At 36.1% G+C, this 12129-nt stretch overlaps 1 protein-coding gene across 4 annotated transcripts in view; it reads left to right on the top strand.

Annotated features, from left to right (window-relative positions):
* Positions 1–12129, top strand: part of GPR158 (G protein-coupled receptor 158) — a 340973-nt gene that overhangs the window by 198136 nt on the left and 130708 nt on the right. For 3 of the 4 annotated variants that reach the window (XM_021064907.2, XM_084980333.1, XM_084980332.1), the window contains one exon: positions 9323–9546. In XM_021064907.2, the coding sequence (XP_020920566.2) occupies positions 9323–9546 (224 nt within the window). Of the gene's footprint in view, positions 1–9284; positions 9547–12129 lie in introns of all 4 variants that reach the window. The other variant, XM_084980331.1, reaches the window with a different exon arrangement.

Raw genomic sequence — 12129 nt, 5'->3', positions numbered from 1 at the left:
CAGGACATACAAGCCTAGGTGTTTATAGTAGAGATACAGTATCTCAAATGGTTCAGAAATGGTGTACATATCAATTTATAAACATCTGTTTTATATTGAGAAAAAATGAATAATAAAATAAATGCTGTAGAATGTAAATAATAAGTGAATCCCAGATAAGGAATATATGGGTTTTCTTTTTTTATTTGATAAATTTGACATGTTACGTTTTATAAATTTAAGGTGTACAGCTTCTTACTTTGATGCATTTTTAATTGTAACATGATTTCATTGAAGCAATATTTATCACATCATAATAATGTAATGATTATAGATAATGAATACAGATAATCTATAATGAATATATAAAATGTAATAATAATATAATATAATATATTCATTATACTGTGCATCAGATCTCTACGGCTTATATACTACTCTTTACAAGTTTGTAGCTTTAAATCTTATCCCCCCACCTTCTATCATTGGTAACAACCATTTTATTCTGTTTTCGAGGTTTCTTAGATTCCGCATAAGATTCTGTATTAGAGATATTATATAGTACTTGTCTTTCTCTGTCTGACTTATCTTGCTTAGGATAACGTACTCAAGGCCATCCATGTTGTCACAAATAGAAGGACATCCTATTTTCTTGTGACTGAATAATAATCCATTGTGTGTATATGACACATTTTTATCCATTTATATGAGATGTCTCATGGCTTTTCTCTACATTTCAAATTATATCAAAATTAAAAGCTGAAAGAATAGATTTCTTCAGTATTTCAGAAGTCTGAAAGTTTTCAGTAATTGTAGCATTGATAGTTTAATTATGTTTTTTGGAATTTGGAGCAAAAATTCAGTTTGTTGCTCATTGCTCTCTAGAGGATCCTGAATATTTGTGTTTAAAGAAACTTTGGAATGTATAAAAAAGTAGAATTGAAAAAGTCATTTGAAAATCTATTGGTCATTTAAGTTTTTGTTTATAGGTTTTATAAAAATGTCTGTATAGATAATCTTTCTAAACACTTGGTATTATATTTATTTGAAATAACATATATATAGTTTTCCTGAATATAGTTTTAATTGTTAACATAGAATTCCATTGAGCAAATGTACTATGGTTTACTTACGCATTCTAAAGTTTCCATTTTTACTAGTTTATGTAAATGTGAAACTTATAAAAAAATGTCCAGGAGTTCCAGTTGTGCTGCAATGGAAATGAATCTGACTAGTATCCATGAAGATACTAGTTCAATCCCTGCCGGCCTCGCTCAGTGGGTGGAGATCCAGTGTTGCCTTGAGCTGTGGTGAAGGTCACAGATGGAGCGTGGATCCTGAGTTGCTGTGGCTGTGGTGTAGGCTGCAGCTGCAGCTCCAGTTTGACCCCTAGCCTGGGAACCTCCGTATGCTGCAGGGGCTGCCCTAGAAAAGTAAAAAAAAAAAAAAAAAAAAAAATTAAGATAAGCAAATAGGTTAACATACTGGTTACAGATTGTCACAACTTATTTTGATGGGCTCATGTTTGCAGGTGAACGTTTAGATTTACCAGTCCTGCTGTGGTGCTACTGCAACCTCCCAATGTCCTCTCTATTTTTGTTTTAAGGTGGCATATTTGATCACCCATATAGCAGACTGAAAAGCTGCTATTACCAAATTTCTTTTGCCATTTGCTTTTAGGAAGTATTCGTTTTATCTGAAAGTTCCAAGTATCATCTTTGTTTTCAAGTTTGAGCAAAGCAGATTGGGATTCTGTGCATGGAGGAGGTTTCAAGTTGCTTAGAATTAAATTAAATTATCAGCCAAGATGATTTCTAAATCCCACAGGTTCCAAAGATACCTGTAATAACTTATATTCTTAACATATCTTTCTAGTTTATATCTAGCATCTTGAAAAATATAATTTTGAATAAATTTTTATGCATAAATGGTTTGAGAGAAAAGGCTGAAGATTTATTGAGTTGAATGTTATTTTCAGCTATATGTTTGTATTACAGATCAATTAGTTTATTCTTTTGAGAGCGCTCTTTCATCATTGCCAATTATTTGCTGAGTATTCAGTATGTATAAATTACTGTGTTCGTCGCTGATTGTATAAATCAAAGCCTGTTCTCTAGGAACTTAAAATTTTAAATCTTCATAAATCTAAGTTACCATTCATTAGATTAATAAGAAGCCCATTATTATTACCTAGTAGTGGTGGGATTTCTACTAGCTACATATATTCCGTTGTCCTAGATAGAGAGCTTCAGCATAAATTAATAAAATATTTTTGGAACCAGAAGATTATTTAATCATGCTTTGCATCCTACAGGAAACACTTATAGGTAAAAAGATCTATCTTTAATTTTAGCTTTTTTGAGCTTTAGAAATCAAGTCTCTGACTTTCAATTTTGCTTTCTCTCCATTTTAACGTTTTGTGTCCTTTATAGAACCTCATGATTTTTCATAGTCAAATAAATTGAAGACAGTTATTAAAGAGGAAGTTTCTCATGACAGCACTTTACTATTTGACACTTGTGTGTTGACCTTGTGATTATTTGAGCACAAAGGATACAATGTTATCATAATTTATTTATTTTTCCCATTATAGCTGGTTTATAGTGTTCTGTCAGTTTTCTACTGTACAGCAAGGTGACCCAGTCACACATACATGTATACATTCTTTTTTCTCACATTATCTTGCTCCATCATAAGTGACTAGATATAGTTTCCAGTGCTATACAGCAGGATCTCATTGCTTATCCATTCCAAAGGCAATAGTTTGCATCTGTTAACCCCCAATTCCCATTTCTAACAAACTGTTTTTTATCCATGAATATTGAAATGTACATTTAACCAACATAACTTAGTATTACCTATATCAGGAAATATAGAACTGTTTGGAGTTATGTCCATTTCCAACCTTATCCCTGGCTGCCACTGTTTCAGTAGACGTAATACTTCTTAATTATTATTTCCTACCTGAGGAAGATAATAGAGCTTATGTGCTTCTCTGTGGCATGTTCTGGACGCATGATCGTATTTTATAGCCCAATATATATTGGATCTTTTGCATTTTTTTTTTTGTCTTCTGTCTTTTGAGGGCTGTACCCACGGCATATGGAGGTTCCCAGGCCTAGGGGTCAAATCAGAGCTGTAGCTGCTGGCCTACACCACAGCTCATGGCAGCCAGATCCTTAACCCACTGAGCGAGGACAGGGATCGAACCTACAACCTCATGGTTCCTAGTTGGATTCGTTTCCACTGCGCCACGACGGGAACTCCTCTTTTGCAATTTTAATCGAGATCAGAAAATAAAAATGTCTAACCATAGACTTATTTTAGAAAGTTCACAGTTTATTTGGGTTCATCATTTAGATGTGTGTAACTCTAGCAGTAAGCACAATAGAGGAACGCAGCAATTAAAGTTAGTCATGTGGCCTTGGAACATCAGGAAAAGAAGTGAACAGAGACAGAGTGGGTCAGTCATGACCATTTCTCTGTGTTGTGGTACATCTCAGGATGATAGATTGGTGAGGAGAACAATGGGCAGGGTAGTTGCATTTGGCCAGCGGGGATGGACTATTCAACAGGAATATCTGAGATGCTTGTATTCCTGAATTCTTTCTCCACCTCTCTGCTTCAACAGGTTGAATCTAAACAAGTAACAGTCTCTCCAGTAAACAAAATTGGGGGACATTGCGATTATTATGAAAAAACCTTGATTTATATGAATAACAAAATAAAGCAATGTAGAGTGGGCCATAATTAGGAAAGATAGATAGATGTGTTACAGTATTGAGTTTTTGAAAGGAAATTGTGTTTCTCTCATTTGTGGAAATGGTATCTAAGTCTGTTTTAGGAATAAGATTTTCTAGTAAAAGGAGGAAGGAAAGAAGAAAATCTAAGTTTTCAAATACATGTTTTGAATTTAATTATATGCATTTAATATACACAAAACTTCACAGAGGATATGCTCTTTTTAATTGCAGAAGAATTTTTTTTCATTCTTTTTTAAATCTTCAGATATGATTTATAAAGAGGAGCAAACAACTGATCTTAAACCCAAATGTTTAGAACATTGTGGAATGTCTTATGGGACTTTGACAGTATTCTACAAATATTAGTTGTCGAATTTGGTAAAATCTGTGAAGAGAAACTGTTTTGCCTTTTTCTCCCTAATGTGATATTAAGGTTTTCCCTTTGGTAATGACTTAAGCTCACTGAACCTCGATTTAGGTAATTTGCTCATTCCAGTTTATGAGAGTGTCTCATCACACTGCGATTTGGCTAGTCTGTATGAAAAAAAGGTACTGGGAGAGGGGTCTACTATTTCAGTGCCCTAGTTTTAACTGGGAGTAATTCATTGCATTCTCTACTATTTCTAACAAATGGATCGAGATGCAGTATTACAAAGGAAAGAAAAGGACCACAGGCAATAATAAACTACTTCTGCAAAGTGAATTTGCTTTGTAAACATGTTGGAAAGAGTTTAACAATGTAATTAGAGTTGTCTATGAAACCTACCAGTCCTAGGCTTGCTCACCTCTGTAAGTCCAGTTATGGTCTGTATGTTCAAGTCTAGGGAACAGCATTCAAGATGCATTCTGTATGATCTGTATGACTTTGGAACTTAGAAGCATGTGTGTGTGTGTGTGTGTGTGTGTGTGTGTGTGTGTGTATGTGTGTGTGTGTGTATCTGTCTGTCTGTCTGTCTGTCTGTCTGTCTGTCTATGCCCTGTAGCACATACTCTTGACATACCTCAGATTTTAGCTGCTGATAGTTGTGGGCTGTGTGACCAGTATGTCCTAGTGCCTCACTACCGAGTATCTCACCTCAAGTGTCCCCAGAATTTCTTTCATTTTTTGCTTCAGGGTTTCCTCTAAAGCCCACTAAACTTTCTCAGCCCTCATCCAGGAGTGTGGAGAAATTCAAGTCCCCTGGGAATAACTATCAACCAGTACTGCATAACTGCTTTAGCCTCCCATCCTTTGGGGAGGCAAATCCGAGGGGCGTTGTATGCAGGTTTTAGTGAACTCCCAGGAAGACCGAGCCCCCATTATCCTCAGTGACATCCAACTCAATGATGTACTTTCTATTGCCCTTTTTTTCTTCCCTGTCTCACTCTACATTATCCTTCACTTCTCTTTTTGGAAATAACCTCCCACATCAGTTATCTGTATCCAGATCATTATTTCAGGCTCTGCTTTTGGAGGGCCCAAACCTAGATGGCAGCTTTAGCTCTTTGGTAGTGGTGGGTCACATTTAAGTCCAGAGAAAATATCTTGTTAAAGCCTTTTGCGTTTGCAATTGTGGAAGGAAATACTCCAGTACTGTTTAAGAATATGAGTCATAGCTAGGGAAAGTTTTGTGTGATTAAGGACTTTGTGTGGCATTAATATTGGAGAGCCCTAGGAGACTTCTCTGTCTACACTCATTCCCTTGATGATCTAATCCAGTCTCTTGGCTCTAAAGGCTATCTAAATTCCCATGACCTTTTTATCTTGTATCTTCCATGCAGACTTTTCTTCCAGATTCCAGACTTAATATATCAAGATACCTACTTGACATTATCACTGGAGTCTCTAGTAGGTATCCTCACACTGAAATGCCATGTTTGAACTTGCAATCTCCTCAGAAACTTTCCCACATATATTCTTCCCCATCTTGGTAGATAGTAACTTCATCCATTCACTTGTTCATGCCAAACATCTGGGAATCACCCCTAACTTTTTTCCTTTCTCTTTCATTCCATACCAACTCATCAGAAAATTCTCTCAACTCCACCTTCAAACTATATCTGAATCCAGCCACTTTTCACTTTCAAACTCTGGTCCCAGCCACCATCAAGTCTCCTGTGGGTTCCTGCAGCAGTTTCTCCCGAATCTCCATGCTTATTCCCTTCCCTGCTGCAGTGTATTCTCTACACAACCCAAGGAATCCTTTAACAACGTGAGGCATATCATATCACTCCTACTCAACACCTTGTGCTGGCTCTCTGTTTTACTGAGAGAAGAATTCAAGTCTTTTCTGTGGCCCACTACACCCTTTATGATCTAGCCCTGTTACTTCTCTGACTTTATTATCCAGGGCACTGCCCCGCGCTCATCCCGCTCCAGCCACACTAGCCTCTGCACTTCCTCGTATATGCCAGCTATGCTCCCACGTCAGGCAGGGCATTTGTACTCCTGGCTGTCTCTGCCTGAAATTCTCTTCACTCACAAGTCAGAATGGCTAACTCCCATATCCCTTTCAAATGTTTGCCCAGATATCACCTTTAGAATGAGATCTACCCTAACCACTTTATTTAAAATTGTAGCTCCCACCCTAGCACCTCTAATGCCCGTGATCTTGATCTACTTATCTCTTCTCTTGGCACTTCTCATATTTTTCTTTTGGAATATTATTCAACCTTTGTTTATTTTTTAAAATTGAAGTGTAGTTGCTATACAATATTATATAAGCTACAGGTGTATAATATAGTGACTCATAATTTTTAAAGGCTATATTCCATTTATAGGTATTATAAAATATTGGCTATGTTGGCATTTCTCAGTTTTAACATATGATATTATTTTACTTATTATGTTGATTGATTGTGTCTATTTCTCCCTGTAGAACATAAGTTTCAGTCTCAGATACCTTTGTCTGTTTTGTTCACTGATTTATCCCACTCAAATAGTGCCTGACAAATAATTCGACACTCAGAATAGTTGTTGAATTGAATAATGGTTTGTTTCTGTCAAATGCCGTACAGCTTGCAGTACTGTTCTCCTAGTTCCTTCTATCTCATACCTCATCCCCAAATGACTCGGAGTGCCTTACAGAAATGGATACTATGCAATGGTAACAATTAAAGATGAGGAAATTGGGCAAAAGTGAAATAATAGTCATGAAAAATGTCAGGGCTAAGTTTTCTGTTTACTAGAAGTGGATCATAGATTTGGTTCTAAGTGAAGAGGAACTCTCAAATTTTGATTGGTTAAAAGTGAGTGAAGTTTTTATAAAACTGAATGACTCATCAAATGAAGATAAAATGTGACTGCCACTGCTTGCCAGGGTCATATGTTACAAAACCCAGTAAGCTCATATCTACAAAGCAGTTAATACACTGCAGAATTTTTCAGGTTCAAGTGATTCAAGGTGCTCAATAGCCACACCTGTAATAGAAGAAAACAAAATACAAAACCAAAATCCCTTTTTGACCCCATTATTTTTCCTATTAACCATGAGCTTTTCTTGCTTTTTTATTCAATGGAACATTTATTGAAACAATATTCTATTTTATCATATTTTTATTCCTTAAGCTCTGACAACCTAATTTCGGTCTTTACCACTTTCTGGAAACTACTATTTTTAAAGTCAGTGAAGGGTGAAATACTCATTAAACCTCATAGACTTTCCTTAGGTACCCTCTCTGATCACATTCCACCATGTTCCAGTAAATCCCAGTTTCTATGACATTGTAAAAACTTCTACCTGTTTAGCTGCTGCTTCTTTGCAATTCCTAATCATTACCTTCTCTACTCCCAGAGCTGTGACACTGACTCTTCTCCCACACTCCACTCTTATATTATTTCTCACTTATTATTATATATTTCTTCTGGACAGTGAGTTGGACCTCACATTTAACATGTCTGAAATGGAGCCTATCATGCCACTGACTCTTCACATCTCAACTCTTTCCTGTAACTTCCTTGTTTGGGAGCAGCATTGCCTATCTTCAAGACGTCAGTGGATTCCTAATTCCTCTTTACATCTCCCATATTTGGAGAAGAAAAGAAAGCCAGGCAGGCATGTTTACATACATTATTTCCTTTAATCCTCACAGCAAATCACCTTTCATATATAAATAAACTAAGACCCAAAGTGGTCAGGCAAGTCGCCTAATGTCTCAGAGCTGTTAGGGATGGGAGCCACATCTGCTGAACACTAAAATCCATGTACTTTTCACTGCGTAATAGAATGAAGACTCTTAAACAGCAATATATCAAATATAACAAATAATTATATTTGCTATTGTATTTATTAAGGAAGGAATAAAGATAAAAAATACACTTTAGAAATATTATGAACCTTCAACTAAAGTTGAAAACAATAAAGATTTTCTGTTAAACTATGTGTTTATCAAAATACTGTTAACCAAAACAGCTCTTCCCAAATTCTTCAATCAGTCAGAGTTGTGTTGTATACTGAATTGTGTGGTTGTGTAATATACTAAACTGGTTATATATTCACTGATGTCTTTCATGTTGAGGTCAGAGTTGGAAATAGGTTTTATGTTTTGTTTAAGTATATATTATTAATTGGATATTTGTCCATGCCAAACAGTTAAAGAGAATTCTTAGTTCTTGGGCTTCAGAGCTAAGTTAAGTTTGATAACTGAAGACAAGAATCTAAAATTAAAGGGAAGATCAATAGCAATGGTTAGTTTGTGGTGTGGAAATGTCTTATGGCTATGCAGAGGGGAAATTGTACGATAGCCAGTAAGTATGGATTGTACTCTGGGCGAGAAACACACTATGATTAGGCAACTTCACACTAAATAACTGTTGATTAAGTACCATTTTATCTAATTTAGACCTAATGAACTTGGTAGATGAGATCCTACTGGATTAAGGAGCAATCAAAAACTCATTGTGGATTCTGTGCCATCTAGGTCAAGAAATTCCAAAACTGCTGTGTGTATTTACTCGGTTTAGGAATGACACAACTTTCTTATCCTTCCTTCTGGTTAATTCTTTAACAAGTATTTATTAAATATGATTTGTGCCATACAGGTTTCTCTTTGGTGAGTGGTAGATAGTGATATAAAAGACTTAGAAAAGTGTTCCCTGCCTTTGAGGAGTTTTAGTCCTATTTTTGCTAATTTTCCTTAATTATTCTGAGTGACATTTATTTATTTATTTTTTTGTCCTTTCTAGGGCTGCACCCTCGGCATATGGAGGTTCCCAGGCTAGGGGTCAAATCGGAGCTGTAGCCACTGGCCTACGCCAGAGCCACAGCAACATGGGATCCAAGCCGCATCTGCGACCTACATCACAGCTCACAGCAACGCTGGATCCTTAACCCACTGAACAAGGCCAGGGATCCAGCCCGCAACCTCATGGTTCCTAGTCATATTTGTTAACCACTGAGCCACGACGGGAACTCCATGAGTGACAATTTTTTTAATCAAAAAGATAAAAAGAATTTGGTTCAAGTGAGAGAGCAAAGTAACACTCTCCCCTAGCACGTTTGATGAAAGGTCTTTAATAAGAGGGAAGAGGATTGAAGAGGTGGGGATGTGTTTTGACTCGGTGTTTAGTCTCACCTACTTCAGAGGTGCAATGACACTGTGCTTTTCTCTGGAACTTTCAGGAAGGGGTCCAGATCACCATTCTGCAGGAAATGCAAAGGATGTGTCCGAAGAAGCCCATGTCTGCCTGCCCTGCAGGGAGGGCTGTCCCTACTGCGCCGATGATAGCCCCTGCTTTGTCCAGGAAGATAAGTATTTGCGACTTGCTATCATCTCCTTCCAAGCCCTGTGTATGCTGCTTGACTTTGTGAGCATGCTGGTGGTCTACCGCTTTCGCAAAGCAAAGGTAAACCCAGGTATCCTGGTTATGATCTTCCTTTTTATTATGAAGTGATTTCTTCTCTTGAGCAAATAGAATTTTTCCAAATCTCAGTTGCTTCTTTATTAACCAGATGTATGTCTATAATAGGATCAGACTAGAGTTTGAAAGTTATATTCTTTAGCTTCCCAGGAGAAATAGGGATTGAAAATATAGAGCTTTATTATGACATTTGCTTTAACAGAACATTTCTCCCTGTTTAGCCTGAACCTTGAGTACCTCATTGCCTTAAAGCCCTCTTTAACCTCATCTCCCTGACCTCTAGAAGAACTTACTCTGCCAGTACCCAATATATTGTTATTAGAAAGCTGTGTGATATTTTTTATATTTCATTTTTATTTCTATTAGCCATATTTGAAGCTGGTAAAAGGACTCAGCTATTTTTGAGCACATTATACTTTGAAGAATGAATTTATTCAGGACCATGTATTTGGTCTTGCATTAGTATCTCGGGATGATAGTGATCCTGCAAAGAGCTTATATGGCCTTTGAGAGAGGGTGTCCTTTGGTTCTGTTCTGAGAAATAAAAGAGTAATATAAGTATTTGTATGCTCCTCAGTCAGGGGTGGATGAAATGCCAAAATATTCAGTGCGAAGCCTTCTGGGAAGTTGTCCTCAGCTGGTCACCCAGGTGATTATATGGAGCCAGTGTTGTGTAAGAATTTGTGGTTCTGTTGCTTTCAGAAACTTAATTTTGCCGTTGAAAAGAAAATCAGTTTCCACCTTTTCTAAATTCATATGACCTCTTCATGTCAGCACAGTTGTAAGAGACTGGTTTAGATTACAGAGCTCATTGAAGGTATAAAGTGTTCCCATTAGGAATTAAAAAAAGAAAACAGCTCTCTGTAAATGGCATGTATTACAAAGACACAAATTAACATTTAAAAACATCTTTGTTGAGATTCTAGGAGAATGTATCCATTGTGTTAATGTTATAGACTTTAATAGTTATTTTAAATAAACAGTTTCACAAACAGAAGCCTTCAACAAATTAGAACCAGGCTTTACATTTGCAAAAAAAGTAGGAACAGGCAAATTGCTCTTCTTTTAACCAAAACCTGTCATTCTTTTGCAACAAAATATGTTTTATATGTGAAATTGTACATAATAAAGTCACAGGCAAGTGGAATTGGGATATATCTAACCACTATTAGATAAAATTAATTGCTTTTAAAAAGTCTGTTACTGGGAAAGCGGGTAGAATTGAAAACTCTTTAATAAACTGCTCTGAATTATCTCTGCATAATGTAATTCATTTACGTAGTGGATACCACATAGTTCTTTATGAATTTTAATTGATTTTAATAATTAGTGACTGCTGTGCTCAGTGGAGTTAGTGATATATAATTGGTAGACTATTACATTGGATACTTTTTAAAAACTGAAGATAGTTCTTGCTAGAGCGATGTTTCTTAACATTTCCAAAGTTATTAACCTTTTGAATTTCTCAGGACATTCATATAAAATTCTGCTTTACAGGGCTATCATGAGAATAGATTATCTTTGCATGTCATTTGGTGAAATTTCTATAGATACAAACTAGTTAGAATACATAAATTAGACATTTAGTTTTAAGATGGTCCCCTTTTGAAAATCAGTTTTTACAGAATGTGACATAATATAAGGGGGAGATATTTGCAAGAAATAAGTCATTGAACAGAGATCTCATATGTATATTCACATTTGGTGAAAATTTTCTCTTCTGATTTCAGTTACCAAAAGCAATGGATTACTTGTAAAAGCAATAAACCATTTCTAGTTTAGAGATTGTAGACTTTGGCTTTGCCTTTTCAAGTTTTCATGTGTCTTTGAAACATTTCTTTGGATGAAGCAGAAAACTGATGGAGAAATATTGATGTTTTCCTTATGAGTTTCCCATTATATTATCTACGCACTGATAACTGAAAGAACAAAAACTACAAATCTATCAATGTGCATCTGTTTTGACAAAAGAAAAAAAGCTTAGTTGCAATATAGAAGTAGTGTAATATTGTGGGTAAGTGTGCAGACTCTGGAGCCAGATTGTTTAGTCTGATTATGAGAACATTAAGTTAAATGAGGTTTGCTCATGCCTAAATTATCAACTCTGTAGTTGTTAGGTACCAACAATCATTGGTCAAAGGTTAATTTAATGTTTTGTCATTTTAAACAAACTAGATTCTGTTGTATTTTTGGCTAAGGCTTGTGATACAGTACCACAAAGACTAAATTAAATTTTACTCTGCACAAGCATTTAGGGAAATAATTATATATATTTGTCCTTGTGCCCTGGATTAAAGATTAAATCTGCCAATAAACTGTGAGTGATTTTGAACCCAGTAAGTCCTTCTAAAACAATAACTTTTTTTGTTGTTGTTTTTGCTTTTTAGGCCACATCCATGGCATATGGAGGTTCCCAGGCTAAGGGGTCAAATCAAAGCTGCAACTACTGGCCTACCCTTCAGCCACAGCAACACTAGATCCAACGTTGCAGCCTACACTGCAGCTCACAGCAACATCAGATCCTTAACCCACTGAGCGAGGCCAGGTATCGAACATGCATCCTCATGG

The sequence above is a fragment of the Sus scrofa genome, chromosome 10 (assembly GCF_054392235.1).
Source record: "Sus scrofa isolate SSC_HxYL_T2T_F1_AM1 chromosome 10, Sscrofa_HxYL_maternal_Yorkshire_Landrace_v2.0, whole genome shotgun sequence".
Classification (NCBI taxonomy): Eukaryota; Metazoa; Chordata; class Mammalia; order Artiodactyla; family Suidae; genus Sus; species Sus scrofa.
Note: the sequence above shows the minus strand (reverse complement) of the source record. Positions and strands in the feature narration are given on the sequence as shown.